This window comes from Rosa chinensis, chromosome 7, assembly GCF_002994745.2.
Source record: "Rosa chinensis cultivar Old Blush chromosome 7, RchiOBHm-V2, whole genome shotgun sequence".
NCBI classification, from domain to species: domain Eukaryota; kingdom Viridiplantae; phylum Streptophyta; class Magnoliopsida; order Rosales; family Rosaceae; genus Rosa; species Rosa chinensis.
The window spans coordinates 63594270-63612550 of NC_037094.1; the positions used below are offsets into that span (position 1 = coordinate 63594270).

The following is an 18281-nucleotide window of genomic DNA, read 5'->3' on the forward strand; positions in this document are numbered from 1 at the left end:
TCTTTCCAAGTTTGGGTGCTATAAATACCATGTTTGCTTATTAGAGCAAGATCTATCAGAACAAATGGGTATGTGTACTAATTAGAGCTTCAAAACTATGGTTAGCATATGATAAATATGACTCAACATGAGTGCTCATTTCAAGTCTGAACATTTACTGGGTTAACTACTCTTCATTAGTTCTCTGCTCTCTAATAATATATATATATATATATGTATTTTGTATATATGTAGTATAATATAGGTGTTTGTGTTTGCGTATATATATGCTTAGGACCAGAATAGTATAAATTTCTTTTATACTTGGAAGAAATTTGGTTTATTGTTGCTTCATGTTTTATATAGCATCAGTTTTGTATTACCTTAGACAGAGGACTATCTATTACTATTGGTTGAGGTTTAATGCCTTATTGTTGTCTACTTGCATGTTCTGTTGACTATATGTGCAATTTCTTATCTATCTTGCATACTGGATATTAGCTTATTAAGCTAACTTTGGTTTTTCTGTGTTGATATTACAGATTCTCATGGCACAAAGAGCAAATTAAATGAAAGCAAGTGCAAAAAGGTCCTACAAAATTAGTGCTTGGAAGCTTCCAAAGCTAAACTCTAATGAGTCCATGAGAGTAGCAAAACTTGCAAAGCTACTCTTTTATGTAAATTTATGGATCGTATATTGCTAGTTGAGTACTATTAGATGTACTTCTTTTGTGGATAAAAGATTACCTTTGCACAATCCATTTTGGTGTATGATGTGGACTATAACAATTTTTTCTATATATTGATCAGTTACTGTTAATTTGGTCATTTTTGATTCCGCTTCTAGCATATATAATGCATTGAATCATTCTTTTAGTACAACAATAATCACACAAAACTGTCATATGTACACAATATTTACAATAGCCTCAAAATTAAAACTGTCGTCTGAATGCAAAACAGATCACGGATGCTATGAAAAAACTGTTGTGTGAGTAACAATCACACAATGGTTCTAAAAAAAAACGACTTCTGAATCACAATCACACAACGGGTTTTTAAGTTGCCCGTTGTCTGAGTAACGTTCACACAATATAGTTAATGTTGTCAACCGCCTGTCGACATGCTGTCTACATGGATGCCGAGTTCTTCAGATGACGGTTCTCTAAATCATATTTCATCAACAGCAGCGAGATATATGACAGTCAGCTCCGTATCAGACGACAGTTTTTAGCCGCGTCTAATTCAGTTTTTGTACTAGTGATTATTCTTAGAAAATGACTACAGCTGCTAGTCTTCTTGACATTGATCTGGATCCATGCACTAGTGGAGATTTAACACGTACGGTTTTTATTTCAATGCAACCAAAATGGACTATTATTTTATACACAACCTCGTTGATAACTACAGAAGAAAGTTCCCCCCAACATGTTCAAAAACGTAATCCAAGAAGAAAGAGATGTTCATTGGCTCTGGAAACTATTGATAAGTCATTAACTTTACGCCTAATCCTCATAAATAGCGTGTCAACCAAACCTTTTACAAACAGATTCATCTTTCATTCCAAATACACTTTCCTTTGCATTCATTTCACCTTTGTTTCCTCAGTCGTCTTCTCAATCTTCCAAAACCTACTTCATTTCTTTCTCTGCAATTCAACGCAGAACTTGGCGCCATGGCCATGTCCATCAGAACAATCACAACAACAACAGCTCTTACTCTCAGCAATTCTAGATCATCACAACTTCATCACCACCTCAGATTAAACCAGAGAGATTCATGTCGTTTTCTCGGAAACCGGAGCTTGCCATCGTGCAATACGAGCCTTCAGAGAGTTCAGATTGGCAGCAAGATCCTGCTAATGGTGGTCAACAGCGTTGACCCCGGCACCCCTCCTCTTCCTTCTGAACCTTCTGGTGGTTCTTGGTAAGTTCGTCTATTCATGAATATAGTCTTAATTGTTTTATGTGATTAATTGATTGTATGTGTGCTTATTAGTTTGTATTTATATATGCAGGAAAATGTGGCTTTTAGGTGTACTTTTCTCAGTAATTATTCCCTTAACGAAGAACAAATGGTACCCATTACTCAAGTTGAAAGGCAAGCTATACTATATTCACAATGTTATTATTATTGGTCAAACCCTAATTACTAATTAGCTTTATTAATTTGTTAACTAGTGATTATATATTAGGTTATGTATTAATTGTATGTGGTTATATATGCGTAGACCGAGTGGAGACGGTGACGGATGCCGCAGAAGAAGTGGCAGAGCTCGTGGAAAAGGTGTCTGAGGAAGTAGAGGAGGTTGCGGACGATATCGGCAACCATCTTCCCGAAGGTAAACTTCGACATGCTGCCATGCGTGTGGAGGAATTAGCTGACAAAACAGGCAAGGCTGCGGCCATGGCGGATGATATTATTGAGAAGGTGACAATTTCTTTAACTAATCTTACGTACCTAACACCTCGGTTAATTTCTTAACTTCTATGTAAAATCGACACACACCTTATTATATTGCTTAGATTAGTACCGACTAATTTTATGATATTATATCCATGATTAACGATTGAGGGTGACATGTATTAAGCTCTGTGATAAAACCAACATATGTGCTTCGGTAGAATGATAGTTGCTCTTAAATTAATTAAATAAATATGTCTCTATCTTGAGGTCATGAAGAACAATAAAGAATATATGTTAGAAAATGAAAGCACGTGTTGATTGTTTTACCATTCCTTTACTCCAATAACAATAAGAATCTAATCTGGATTAATTTGACATTTTCTAATGAGGCGGCTAGCTTCATGACCTTATCTCAGATCAAATGTGCACGTTTCAAACATCTAGCTCTTTGTTTTTCAAACATTTTGCACCTAACTATTGGTACAAATTCCCTAAATTCCTGATGGGAGTCATGCTTTTCTTGCTTGTTATTTTTTCGAAGAAAACAAATACGAACGAACATATATAACAAATATATCTGTCTTTTTCATAAATGTAATTGTTGTTTGATGAAGAAATTGCAGGTTGAGGAAGTGGAGAAAGAGGTAGACTCCATCACTGACAAGGCCAACGAGAAAAAGAAAGAAGACAAAATCAAAGAAGCGAGTACCGAGCAAGATAATAGTATTAAAAATGAGACGGTTGCAGACTGAGCCAGCTTGTGGCTAGCGCAATGCATGCATGTGAATCCTGTATGTATGAGGTTTGTCGATGTAATTCAATATTTTATAATTTTTATATATCATAGAATTTATTTAACTAAATGTATAAGCTTGTTGCTGTAAGTTTCAATTTCAGATAACTGTAGTATTAGAATAAAAACTATGAAGTATAGGGTGCAACTTAGACCCTATTCTAACCCACCAATTCAATCGTCTATACGTTTGACTTTTAGTCAGTTAAATACATGATAACGTGTCGTGTTTAATTGTGTTCGTGTCGAGACTCATTTCATCATATATATCCAAATCAACAAAATCATTATAATATTTCTTTAAAAATAAAAATAAAATAAAAATCATTATAATTAACCTTTTCCTCAAAGGAAAAAAATACAAATAATTAGGGTAATCCTACACATCATGCATCATGATACTTCATGTGGAATTACTTATTCATATATATCATCACATAATCCATTTCATGCATGCACAAGGATTTGGAATATTTCATTGTTTATCCAAAATTATTAATTTATCAAAGTTTTATTGTATGTCACTAGATACACAAGTAGTGCAAGCAACTACTGCGCTGCTTTTAGTGGATTTTTTTTTTTTGGGGACTGTACGTGCTTTTAGTGGATTCTAGATTGAAAGACACAAGTATGAATTATTTACCTTTACCGAAATCGGGTCTCTCGTTTGGGAGAGAAACATCATAATTCAAGCCCATGAAAATAAATAAATAATGGACAGATACTAAAGTTACCAAAGTACCCAATTAACTAAGTCCAATACCCACACAAGAGTCTCATATGGCCCACAAGCCCAATTACACAAAACCTCAATTTCTAAACGCGGTCGTTTACAGTTTCCTGAGAGTTTCACAATCAAGTCGTTCGTTATGGCAGAAGAAGACCGAGCAGGAAAATTGTGGAAGAAATCAAACAAAATTTTGCTTCTACAAATCTAAGACAAAACTTTACGACCCAAAAAGGAGGTTCTTTCTCTGATCATTCTCTTTAAATCCAAATTCCTTACATTATATCTGGAATTACATCATTACATTCTTTTCCCTCTTCTTTCTAATTCTTTATTCAACTATTTATCTGTTCAACACTGTCAACTGATAGGTTACTGGACAGTTGACTCTGTAAAAACTGGGTTTAGTTTTGGTCTAAAATCATAGTAGAGCGAAACTTTTCTGTGTTAATACATTTTCCTATTGGATCATTGTTCATCAGCAGTTAGATATATATCGGTAATGGCTTGTTGGTTATCTTTCCTGTTGCTACATTTGGTCATGGATTAAATAATCTAGCTAAAAAAATGAACTCAAACTCAAAGAGTAGTACTGCTAAACTTTAATCTTTGTGAAAGCACTGCATATCTGTGGAAAGTTCCCATGAAATTACTAAACGTTTACTGCTATACTCGTATATTACACGGTTCAAATCCTAATGATTTGTTCAAGTGCAATGTCTGCTGTCTATAGGAATGTGCATTTGGGATGACAAGAAACCATCTGCATTTTTGGCCTTGATTGTGCAGAACAATGGTTATTAGTTGTCCTCAACTTTAGGTGTGGGAGAAAGAAGCCGTTGGTCCAACATATCCCTCAGCCATACGTTTTCGTTTCCTGAAGGAGATGAAAATGAGGAGATGACTGAATCTCCCTTATAGCACCAGCACCCGAATGTAAGATTATTTAGACTTATCAATGTCAACTTAAGGAACAAGCAACTTGCTATTCTTGATGCAGAACAAGCAATCGGACTTGTCATTGATATTTCAATTAGGATTCCCAGTTTATTGTGGGAACATACATAATTCACTACCACAAAACTGAGCTATAAACACCATTCACAATGGTGTGGATTGAAGTAAAAGACAACAATGATTGGTGTTTAATGGCAATAGTCACCATCTTAGACACCAAAATTTGAAGGGTTGCCATTGCTGGCGTGACAAAGACTCAAAAATGCACTATCATTTTTTTGGTGACTTTCAAACTGTGGGCCCCATCATCAGAAAACACACTATCTAACAATGGTGACTGCAATATTTCAAATCTAAAAAAAAAAAAAATTAATATACAACCTCAATAGTTGTTATCAAATCACTTTTGTGAAAGAAAAAAATAAACAAATCTAGGCATGATATCTGCAACTTCCACTTCTCCTCCATGGATGACTACATAAACAAGCCACATAAACAAAGATCACATCTACAATTCATAGATCATAGTCATGACTGCAAGTAATATTCTCCAAGACTGAAAAAGATCAGAGAAAGATGTTAATTTCAACCTGCCCAAAGGATCGCCATCTAGAATATTAGTTCCAGCATTGTAGATTATGAACACAGGAGCAAAATTATGAGCAGCAACCTAACATTCATATAAAGTTATTGAGTTCACATGGAAGTACTTTTAATCAAATAATTACACAACCAAACAGTGTCTAAAAGAAAAACTATTGCTAAAGACTGTCATATAGAAAACGGCAGCACATGACTTGTAAGTATATACCTCAAGAGCTTCATCTAACTTTCTCAAGTACTCTCAAGGGATTATGTTACACAAAGCCATGGACAAAACAAGTACAATCTGATATGATGATGGGATAACGAAGACTCACCGCTCCTTCAATCCTGAAAATGTGGGCTGCTATGCATGGAGACCCTGTTTCTGCCTGGAATCTGCAGAGGAGCAAGCATTGTTATAGAAAAGATAGGTTAAAGATGTGGACAACCAAACAGTTAGAGCAGCGAGCTTACATTAGGAGAGAGACCCGGAGCAAACCAATGCCCACCACCAGGATGATGATCTACCCTTATGTTTTGAGCAACAAGCTAAGAGAAGAGAAGAGCGCAATGAGCACAAAAACCATGAAGAAGAGAAAACGAAAATAGAAGTAGTTAGTATTAACAAATGCAAACCTACTTGTCTTCCATTCATTGTTTCTTTTTTCCGTTGATCTAGATAAAGCAGAAATGCAGGATATGAACAAATCTTAAGAACCGAACCATATAATACTGAAATTACTCACTGAAGTAAATAACTCTTGAATGTCAGCAATCATGGTTCACATAAAAACCTATGATTTAAACAAATAACTGTTCAATGTTCAGTGCAGCAAATAATTGTTCCTATAAAATTCATACCTGAATCCAAAGTAACAAAAGCTGATAGCACACTGTTCCCAGTGCCTACATAATCAAACAATTGAATTTAGACAATTGTAGAGTAGCATTATCACACAAACTATGATCTGAATACGAAAAAGAAAAGCACCGAAAACAGACGAAACCAAAAATCAAGATAATAAACTGTGACAGGTCTACCTGAATAACAATAAGAGATGAAGATAATGTTAATCAACAGACAGAAGAACAATGGCAGTGAAACGATACAAAATTCCGTCGAACACAATCTGCAAAACCCAAAAAAAAAACAATAATGAGATCATGAAAGTAATTATAAAACAGATAAAACAAAAGCCAAAAAACAATTCACATGTATTAAGATAGACCCTCCCCTATTCCTAAATTGAAATTCAGTGATACCTAAATAAAATCAAAATACTCAAACGATCTTACATGAAAATCATCGCAAACCTCAAATGTAAAACCAAAATCTTACCTAAAAGTGAATATAATGTGAATATAATCCAAATACAAACTGGACATCATTGAATCAGAAAAAACCTTTTAAAACAACTCATTGTAAAATAACAAAAATTAAACTGAATTTAAACTGCCCAAAGATTGCAAACAAATTTATAACCTCTTTCATAAAAACTACATTGCTCCTCCCTAGAGATTGCAGACAAATTTACAACAAATAATGAATTGAAAACAATAACAATAGGCAAATCTATAAGCCCTTGCATGAAAACTATACTGCTCCTCCCTAACTAAATTGCAGACCAATTTATGCAAACTAACAAACTACTCCTCCTTAAAAGCAAAGAAGATACAGCTCCCCAACAAACGACACCACCTTAAAGTGTATAAATTTAAGCAAAGGACATTAATCTTATCTAGGCCAAAAGTTGTATAAATTTCAGCCTTATCACACAAAATAAGCCAAGCTAGTAAAAGTTGCACCCTTTCCAACCCTATGCCGATGCAAACTGCAAGGAATTCTCAAGTGATAAAACCTTGATCTTCTACTTCCAAGTTTCAAGTAAAGATGGGAGAGGGAAAAAAAAAAAAAAAGGAAAAACACATAATTCAAGCAGAACAGTAGACAAATACCAACTGATCAAAGAAAACACACACAGCTTCCTGTTTTCTTCTTCTTTCTTCTTTCTCTTGTTTCCCTGTTCTCTTCTCTCTCTTTCTTTTTACTGTCGCCTCCTCTCTGTCGGGGGAACAACAAAACCCATAAGAATAGTTACGAGGCTATGCCATAATCTGATTTTCATTGTTTATATACATACAAGGGAATAACTTGACTGTTACGCGGCTATACCAAAAATGGTCACCTACAGCCTACTGAGATACCTAAGTCGGTGTAAATTATAAACAAGTGAGAGGTAGAATTATAAGAAGTCATCGAGCTCCCTTATTTCAAATTTTGAAAGAAAAATTCACGAATCTTCTTGGTAACAGAGTATTCCACTATGTATGCAAAGGAAGTAAACAAAAGAGGGTATCTCAATTTCTTATTTAAATATATAGCTGAGAAACTCACTTGTTCACAATTCTCGAATCTTCTTGGCACAGCAAAAATTCACGTTTACAGTGGCAATCACCACTAAGATGGCCAGCACGAATCTGTTCCAGCATGAATTAGCTCATGTATCACTACTTGGTTGACCTCATCTTGCATGTTCATGTGATTACTACACACCATTATCTGAAAGACAAATCATTCACAAAACACAGCAAAGAAATTAGCCATTTTGTTCAAATCCCCGAAATTTCTTGCTATTATGAACCGCCACAGAACACACCCTTACAGACACAAAAGGAGAAAATTAAAAGAGCTAGAGAGCAACCCAAATGACGCAAACACTCATCCTAGGAATGACTTAGTCATTTCTCAACTACAAAGTGAAGTTTGTCACATTTGTAATAATCAAAATATTTCAATTTCAACACAAAGTAGTCGAAACAAAGAGAAAAGGTCAAATGTATAGTACCCATCCGCGGCGGGTGTATACTCCGGCAATCTTCTTCTCGCAATGAACGGCCCAGCAAGACCCGTCTAATATCCCACACCCAGATTTCTCCAGATGCTCCAGCATAAACTTCACCATCGGAGCAAATCCAAACTCGATTAAGACTGATGCTCCAGCAGAAACTTCACCGTCGGAGCAGATCGAAAATCGATTTCTCCAGATGCTCCAGCAGAAACTTCACCATCGGAGCAGATCCAAAATCGATAGTGGGGGATCTGCATGGATTTTGGATCTACTACCTTGTTCATGATTGAGAGATCGAGAGATACAGGAAGGAGAAGGAGGACGAGAGAGAGAGAGAGAGAGAGAGAGAGAGAGAGAGAGAGAGAGAGAGAGAGAGAGAGAGAGAGAGAGAGAGAGAGAGAGAGAGAGAGAGAGAGAGAGATCCAAACAGGAATTAGCGTTTTGTTTCTGAGGAGAGGGCTTTGCCCTTGATTTCACCTTATCAGCTTATCTACACAAAGACGCGTTTGGTGAGTTGTGAATAGTTAGACAAATATTTGTTTTAAATTGCAGGGACACGTTTGTGGGCTTTGGTGAGTGTCGGACCAAAGAAAAAAAAGGAATGGTGAGTATTTTTTGGGTGCTGTCACCATTGATGTAATTGTGGGGATTGAATGGTATCTATAGGCCATATTTGTTGTAGTGATTGATCATACCTCAACACATTAGGTTATGTGCATGAATCAGGAATGTTGTTCCTATTGCTAATCGGTATAGGAAACCTTTATGGGAAGGTACCTAGACTCATTGGCCTATGTAAGGAACCACTTGGTCCCTGCTCTAGCTATCATTACCTGCATCTGAGAATACATTGTTCTGCCCATTTAGAGAACTCTCATCAAGGATAGCTCAGAGGAGAACCAACCAAGTGCATTACATTAAGGAAGATCAATTCGTCATCATTCGCAATGGCTGCTGCTCCAGGTATGTTTGTGTTCTTAAGCCGAGTACAAATTTGCATAAAGGATATCGCTTGAGAAGAAAACCGATGTCTTAAAAATTTAGACATCGAATTTAATATTTTCTGATGTCTGTTAAGAATATAGACATGAGTCCTTATAAGACCTGATATTAATTATTTTATTATTTTTAAATAATGTGAACAGATAAGGCTAAGCTGCAGATTCAACTAAGTATCGGAAAAAAAAAAAAAAAAAAAAGATTGAGGAATAGCATGAAATGAGGAACCGCCAAGTATCGATGCTTTATCCTTTTCCTTTTGTTTCCTTTATTTTTTTTATCTATCTCCAAGCACATCTTCATATTTTCAGAGAGTATCTTCTATCATCTCAAAACAAAACGAAATTAATTGAAGAAAAAAAAAAAAAGAGTTCGTGCGAACATGAGACTCCATGTCTCACGAACTGATTTTCTTCCCAAATTTTCGGCTTCTCTCTCAATATTCCTCATCGTGCTTCAGTACTCTGCTCTTCACCATATTCCTGGTATCTCTCCTCATCGTGCGGTCTCCGGAAGAACCTACTGTGAAATTAGAGTTCATTGAGTGCAAGAACAAGAATTGAAGGATTGGGTGAGTTCCTATCATTCTTAATTTCAGTTGGAGCTTTCAGTTTCATATCTGCTAAAGTTTAATTTTTTAGTTTCTTTTTCAATTCTTCGGTTATCAAATTTGGATTGTATGATTTGTTCTCCAATTTCTGTTTCTTTATAGTGATTGTGCTATATAGGCCAGTTTTAGTGTTTAATGGGTTAAAATCAGGAAGCTTTTGTAATCATGATTTAAACGGTGTGCATTTGGAGAGAACGAGAAGGCTTTTAGGCAATGGTTTTAGCTTGTGGGTAAACTAGAGTATTTGGTAAAATAGATATCTGGGGTTCTTGAACCAGAAAATTAAATTGAGGGGTGCTAAATCTTAGGTTGCCAAATTCTTGCTCAAAGTTTTTGGATTTTAAGCTCTGCCAGAAATATCAGTCAATTTGGAGTCCTAGAGTTCTCACCTCATGAGAGCATAAGTTCTGATACCTTGTGAGATTGTAGTTCTAGATGTCTAGTGTTTCCCTGTAAAAGGGTTTTGCATTTGGAGTTCTAAATCTTCTGGAATATTGGTTGGAATGCTGGAGGGTCAGAACATAAATTATTACTGTAGATTGACTTTGGAAGACCATAGTTCTTAAACCAGTGGGAATATGGAGCTGAAAATTTGTAGAAACTTAGACATACATGTCTCACATATGGCTGAAAAACAGTTTTTAATTTCGTGCCATGTAGCTTCCACAATGGCTAACAAGTACACCAATATCAGAATCAGCTTTCTGCAGAATCTGCATAATAGAACACTGAATTTGCAGGTCTATAGTTTTCTACTCTGATTAAATTGGACTGTAAAATTTTATACGAAAAGGGGGAAGTGTGTCTAGTTTTTGTTACTGCGATTTCACCCTTTTTAATCTTCTGGATTTGGAGAAACAGCTGTTTGAGCGACTATAGGTCAGTATTAGTTTGCAGACCAGCTTAGGAACTTTTACAAGCTACCATTTTTAACTCAGTGGGTAGCCAACATTATATGGATTGAAAGCTATGAGTGTATTTTCCATTTTAGTAGAATCACTCTTACGTAAGTTTTTATCTCAACTTGTGAGGCATTTGAAGAAGGAATGGTCAATGTTGAAAATTTCTGATCTCATTGTTTCTTGTTCTCTTACAATTTTTATAGCTTATTCTTTTATAATGATTGAATTGTTTTATGCTGCTGCAGTTCTGCAAACATTTATAGTATGGAGCTTTAAGAAACAATACATACAGTATGGAGCTTTAAGAAAGATCATTGAAGCAAAGAGGACCTTGTATTTGACGCACTTCCAATGAATAATGACTTTGTGTATTCTAGATTTTTGACGCACTTCATTTGTTAGGTACCTATATGAGGTCCTTGAGAAATCTGACATGGTTAATACATTTGGGTTCATGGATCCTGCAAGGGTCGTCTCTATTGGGGTATCAGATTCAAAGAATGTAGTGAACAATTTAGTAGAACATCGCATCGCAACAAGGAAAGTCTGATCATATATTTTTGGTGCCTTACAATCCCAGGTGATTATATTACATATAATGTTTTTCAAATGCATCAGCAAATGGCATTAGTGTGTGTATATGTCATGAATAAAATTCACTCTTAAGTATATATTGTTGGATTTTCAATGATCACTGGATGTTGACTATAATAACTGAAGAAAAAGACATTGTCTACATTGTGGACTCTTTGGAAAGACAATACCGTGAACAAGTAAGTTTATTTATAATGCTTTATGTATATTGAAATAGAATTTTTAACCATTTTTTATGCTAATTTGAATTTCTTTCTTTATGAAGTGCAATAAAATTATTTAATGAAATTACGGGTAGACATGGCAAAAAAGCATCACGATGGATAAATCGCTCGGTATGTAATATTCATTAGTTCTTCACTAGAAATTCACTCCATTGTTATATGCATTTATGTCCACAAGTTTATATAGAAAAATGCACAAGTTGGATTAGCTACACTACTAATTCTACTACAGCTATGAGGAATCGATAGAGGGCTAGGAAATTGGCTTTGAAAAGCCTTATCATTGTTCTGTCTTTTTTTTCTTTCTTTCTTTTTTATTTGGTTTGTTATCATGGGTTTTGTTATAAATTATAAGTTGATCGGTTCTTGACATTCACACTTACAATAGGGTGCACCAAAACAAGTGGGTGGTGGTGAATATGGCTACTATGTCATGAGATACATGAAGGAACTGATTGAGGATCCAATGCTTTCTTTTGCACAGAAGGTAAGCATTTCACTTTTAAGTAATAATTTATTCAAAGTTATGTTATATATACATTGTGTTGTAAAATATGTTTGCATAATTATGTAATGGAGTAGGAAGTCGAAGAGAACCAGCGACTCACAAGAGCAAATTGATGAGGTGCGGATTGAATGGAGTGAGTTTGTTACAAGGAAATACTTGTAGATGTTTATGATGAAGCTTGATATTTGTAGTGCTGCTTTTTATGGAACAAGTGGTCTTTGTTGATCGTTTGTTAAGTTGGACAGAATTATTTAAGTTTCATTGTTTAATATGTAGTAGTACTTAAGTAGTTTACTTATTGTAGAACATGATATTTTAACTTTTGGTTTATGAAAGATATATGCGTAATAATTTTTTGGTATTTCTCTATCATGTGAGTAATGAGAAGAGCATCCATTATTATGTGAATGGATTCATTCATTTGAATAATATAAAAATTGATATTGAAAATAACCTCTGTAGACAATTTGTTTTTAAAGAAACTGATGTTGTACTAACCATTTTACATCATAATTTATCAAGAACTACGAGATCTAAAGTGCAAGTGACATTAATTCTAGAGTACATTCTGATGTGCAATCCATATTTAACATCAAAAACTACTAAAAATTCGTTGTCATAAGTTTGTACAACATCAGTTTTAGGGTCACCTTGATATGTAATTTGATTAATTTTGCTACTATTACACAGTAAATAGAACTATAAGTCAATTAACTACAAAGAAAAACTCTAATTACTGATGTTGATACCAAATGAGACATCAGAAGTTTTGGTTTAGACATCGAAATATTTTAATTGTAAAGCTTTTTGGCATATGTGCGACATCGGTTACTCTCGAAATTTTGATGTCTGTGTATTTTATATACATCAGCTTTCCACCGATGTCTAAGACTGCTATAATAGACATCACTTAACGAGACATCGGTTGCTAAATGAAAAAGACATCAGTTTTGAACCGATGTGTATCAACTGGCATGTAGTACATTAATATAATTTACATTTGGTATCAGAGCCTTTTGTGCTCACTTAAGAATCGACATGATTTTATCAAATTTTATTTTGTTCAAAAAAAAAAAAAAAATTTGCTGCAATTTTGGGCCTTCATTAATTAAAGCCCAAAGTTAATGGTGATAAGATGAAAGCCTATGTTTTCAATGGCTTTCTTTAAACGTCAGATTTCCAGAAACTAAACTCAAACTTCATCACAACAGACGCGATCCCAAATTGGTTTTCTAGGATTCTTCGATTGGGATTTTAATAGTAGAATTTCCGCCTAAATTCTAAAGCTACAATTAAAATCTTGATCGAGGGATCGTATTGCTGAAGAGTTTGCTTTCATCTTGTTGCCATCGACAAAATTTTGCAGTAGAATTTTGCTCTAAGGTACGCAGCTGTACCAATACCGAAATCCAGAAATTCTTATTCTTTTACAATCTGTATTATATATGTTTTGGCATATTGAATTGAGTTTAATGATAGCCTTGTTGAGGCCCATATATATGTGACTGTTTGCAGGAATTTATTTGTGTTCTGTTTTGGTTGGGTTTGATGTTTTCTTATGTAGATGAATAGCTATTTTTATTGGACCTGATGAATTGCTTGTCTCCCCTTTTGTCTATACATCACAGTAAAACATAGTGCATAAAACTTAACCAAAACACTTAAAAACGTCTTGGTCCAGTTCCAACTTAAGAACTTTACATATAGTACTGTCTATAGCAGTCTCATGTAAAGTATTTTTATTGGACCTTAATATTGGATCAACACATTGTGATGTTGATTTCAGGAGCTTGAATCCTTGCTCCATACAGGAGGTATAAAAGATTATGGTTTCTGAGATTAATATCAGATATAACAAGGTTCAAGGCTCACCTTAATATGGTAACCTGAATTGTCTTCTTGCCACTCTAGGTGTTGACATGTTCTAGATACCAACAGTTGGGTTTCTTGAGCTTTGGGTATATGATTAAGTATAAAAGTGTCTATATTGTCTTTTTGCCACTCTAGGTAAAGCATGACACATTCATATTAGGCACTGCATCTTTGCCTCTTCAGTTATAAAAATTGTTGCTTACTAATAAACTTCTAAATAAATTTCAGCTTTGAATATGCTTTTTAATTGCAACCAAATGGAAACACTTAATGGTTCAAACTTCAAGAAGTGGAAACAAGACCTAGAATTATGTCTAGGGTATAGTGACTATGAGCATGTGTTGAATGAAGATCCCCCAGCAGAGTTGACGCCCACTAGCACTAGAGAAGCTAAGGACAAATATGCACAGTGGCATAAACACAATAGGATGGCCCTAGTCATTATGAAGAGATCTATGTCAGAAGCTGTTAAGGGTGGCATACCTGATGCAAAATTGGCCAGAGAGTACCTTAAAAATATTGAGGAAAAATATCAGATATCAGACAAAGCTGAAACTGGTGCTCTCATGAGTGCTCTTACTGGAATGAAGTTTGATGGGGTAAGAAGCATCAGGGAATACATTTTGAAGGGAACTGAGATTGCTGCAAAACTGAAGGCTTTAGGGGTTACCATTGATGACCCTTTCCTAGTCCACCTTATCCTAAACTCATTACCATCTCAATACTCTCAGTTAGAGTGCAACTACAACACACAGAAGGAAAAATGGACTGTGAACGAGCTGATCTCTATATGTGTTCAAGAAGAAGATAGAATTAAGAAAAGAAAAGGGGTGGCTATTAACTTGGTTAGCAAACCACAATTTAAGAAAAAGGCCTACAAGTCTACCTATTCAGCACCCGCTACCTCAAAAGCAACAGCTGGAACTTCTACCGGATCTAACAACCCAAAGAACCACAAATCAAGCTTTGTTAAGTGCTTCTTCTGCTGTAAGCCTGGACACGTTAAGAAAGAATGCAGAGGCTTTAAAGATTGGTTGAGTAAAAAATGTAAGAAATCTGATTTCCTTGATAAAACTGTTTTTCATTTAGAGTCTAAAATTGTCAGTGTGTCTAGTAGCTCTTGGTGGTTTGATACTGCATCCCCTATTCATGTAATTACGTCTATGCAGGGTTTTCTAAGAAAGAGGATTCCAAATAAAGATGAGGCTAGGATTAGCTCGGGAAATGGGAATAGAGTAGCTGTGAAGGCCATAGGAGTTGTTAGACTTATGTTTACTACTGGTTTTACTTTAGATTTGGAAAATGTACTTTGTATTCCTTCTATGCAAAGAAACTTGATTTCTGGTTCTCTTTTAGTCAAAAATCATGGTTGTACTTTTGTTGGCAATAATAAAAGTTTGGATTTTTTTAAAAATTCTGATTTTATTGGTGATGCTTCTTTATTTGATGGTTATTGGCATATGAACTGCAGAAATTCAGTTGAGGTGTTTTTAACAGAGAAAACAATTGGTTTTAAAAGACCTAGATTAAATGAAAAATCTGCTTTTCTTTGGCACAAACGTTTGGGACATATTTCAGAGTAAAGATTGAAAGTTTTAGTAAAACAGAATATCCTACCTCCTTTAGATTTTTCTGATTTTGGTGTCTGCATAGAGTGTCTTAAGGGGAAAACTACCAATCTTAGAAAGAAAGGTTCAGTTAGGAGTCAAGAGCTATTATAACTTATACATACCGACATTTGTGGCCCTTTTCCTCACAAAACTATTTGCGGAAATCAGTACTTTATTACTTTTATTGATGATTTTTCAAGATATTGTCAAGTTTTTCTTATTTCTGAAAAATCAAAGGCTTTGGAAGCTTTTAAAATTTTTAAGGTAGAGGTAGAGAAGCAAATGGATAAGGTGATTAAGGTTGTTAGATCAGACAGAGGTGGAGAGTTTTATGGCAGATATACAGAATCAGGAAAAAATAAAGGTCCCTTTGCTCTTTATCTTGAAGAATGTGGAATTAAAGCTCAATACACCACACCAGGTACCCCACAACAGAATGGAGTTGCAGAAAGGAGGAATAGAACCTTGATAAACATGGTGAGGAGCATGATTTGCAAATTTGGTTTGCCTAGATATTTGTGGGGAGAAGCATTGAAAACAGCCAACTATATTTGCAACAGAACCCCAAGCAAATCGGTGGAAAACAAGACACCTTTTGAGTTATGGTTCAACAAGAAACCAAGTTTACATCACTTCCATGTGTGGGGCTGCAGAGCTGAAGCAAGAATATACAATCCTCAACAACAGAAGCTAGATTCAAGAACCTCGAGTGTATTTTTCATTGGTTACCTAAATAAGTCTAAAGGATACAGGTTTTACAGCCCTAATAGTGGTACAAGGATCCTAGAAACCAACAGAGCAGTTTTTATTCAAGAGCTAGATGATTCAGATATAGCAGTTATCAGTGAGCTTGAAGGAAAAGATACGGAAACTGACAACACTTTTGAATGGCTAGTTTATAATGAAAGCATTACTAAGGCACCAAGACAAGATGATTTCCAAGTTGTGCAGAATGTTTTGCCTCCAACAGAAGCTGTCATTAATATTCATGATGAGCCACAACAACATGACAATTATGAAATTCTGCCGCAGCAAGAGCCACACATTGAACCTCAACAACCTGATGATGATGTTCAACAACAGGTAGTTGAACCACCACCACCACAACAGCAACAAGTACAATTAAGGAGGTCACAAAGAGAGAGAAGATCATCAATTCCAGACTTTTATGAAACTTCATTCTTGACAGAAGCTGATTTTGATTTAGGAGAGGAAGAAGACCCTATAACTTATTCTCAAGCAATTAAGTCTTCACATGCAGGCAAGTGGATTGAGGCTATGCAGTCAGAGTTAAAATCGATGGAAATTAACAATGTGTGGGATTTAGTTGACAAACCTGAGGGATACAAGACACTAGGGTGTAAATGGGTATTCAAGACTAAAAAGGATTCCAGAGGAAATATAGAACTGTACAAGGCGAGATTGGTTGCCAAAGGTTTCACTCAAAAGGAGGGTATTGACTACATAGAAACTTTCTCACCTGTGTCTACAAAAGATGCTTTCAGAATTTTGATGGCTTTAGTGGCACACTTCGATCTTGAGCTTCATCAGATGGATGTCAAGACAGCCTTTCTAAATGGAAATTTAGATGAAGAAATATACATGATGCAACCTGAAGACTTTACTGCAGAAGGACATAATGAAAAGGTATGTAAATTAAAGAAATCAATTTATGGTTTGAAACAAGCATCTAGGCAGTGGTACCTTAAATTTGATTCAGTAATTAGTTCTTTCGGATTTGTGGAAAATAAGTTGGATGAATGCATTTATATGAAGATTAGTGGGAGTAGGTTTATTTTTCTAATCTTATATGTTGATGACATATTGCTGGCAAGTAGTGACTTAAACCTGCTGAGAGAAACCAAGAATTTTCTGTTGAAAAATTTTGATATGAAGGATATGGGAGAGGCAGCTTTTGTACTTGGTATAGAGATTAAGAGGGACAGAGAAAAGAAAATATTGGGATTATCCCAAAGAAGCTATATTGACGGGGTACTTAAGAGGTTTGCAATGGAAACCTGTAAGGAAGGTGAGTCACCTATGTCAAAAGGAGATAAGCTACATTCTGGACAATGTCCTAAGAATTCACTGGAAAAGAAAGAGATGGATAAGAGACCCTATGCAAGGTTGGTTGGGAGTCTCATGTATGCTCAAGTGTGTACTAGGCCTGATATCGCATTTTCAGTTGGTGTGTTGTCAAGATATCAGTCCAATCCAGGGAATGAACATTGGATTGCAAGTAAAAAGGTGCTCAGGTATTTGCAAAAGACTAAAAACTACATGCTAGTATACAGAAGGGTTGAAGATCAGGAACTAGAAGTAATTGGTTATACAGATTCTGACTACAAGGTTTGCATTGATGATCTAAAGTCTACTTCAGGATACATTTATAGGTTAGCAGGTGGTGTAATCTTATGGAGAAGTGTAAAGCAATCTCTGACAGCTACTTCAACTATGCAGGCTGAATATATAGCAATTCATGGTGCCACTGGACAAGCCTTATGGCTTCGAAATTTCATGAATGAAATCAAGGTAGTGGATTCAGTTGAGAGACCTTTAAAAATCTACTGCGATAATGCAGCTGCAGTGTTCTTTGCTAAGAACAACAGAAGGTCAACAGCTTCAAGAAATATAGATGTGAAGTATTATGCAGTTAGAGAAAATGT

General features: G+C 35.3%; 1 protein-coding gene and 2 long non-coding RNA genes across 4 annotated transcripts; 2 read left to right on the plus strand and 1 right to left on the minus strand.

Moving 5' to 3' along the window:
• The first annotated feature begins 1427 nt into the window (after positions 1-1427).
• LOC112178846 lies at positions 1428-3358 on the plus strand. The gene is made up of 4 exons (XM_024317091.2): positions 1428-1905; positions 1997-2079; positions 2210-2409; positions 3009-3358. Exons 1-4 carry the CDS (start codon positions 1655-1657, stop codon positions 3135-3137), a joined length of 663 nt encoding a protein of 220 aa, XP_024172859.1. The 5' UTR covers positions 1428-1654; the 3' UTR covers positions 3138-3358.
• A 4091-nt stretch (positions 3359-7449) lies between these two features.
• Positions 7450-8840, minus strand: LOC112176250. Its single transcript, XR_002926873.2, has 3 exons — positions 8294-8840; positions 7843-8007; positions 7450-7509 (listed from the first exon to the last, which is right to left on the minus strand). It is a non-coding gene; the product is annotated as an uncharacterized LOC112176250 (long non-coding RNA).
• A 712-nt stretch (positions 8841-9552) lies between these two features.
• On the plus strand, positions 9553-12489 carry LOC112179378. 2 transcript variants are annotated; one of them, XR_005802763.1, is made up of 5 exons: positions 9553-9866; positions 11053-11580; positions 11667-11736; positions 12014-12112; positions 12208-12489. It is a non-coding gene; the product is annotated as an uncharacterized LOC112179378 (long non-coding RNA). The 2 variants fall into 2 exon arrangements; XR_002927734.2 differs by having other exon boundaries at positions 11053-11736.
• The last annotated feature ends 5792 nt before the right edge of the window (positions 12490-18281 follow it).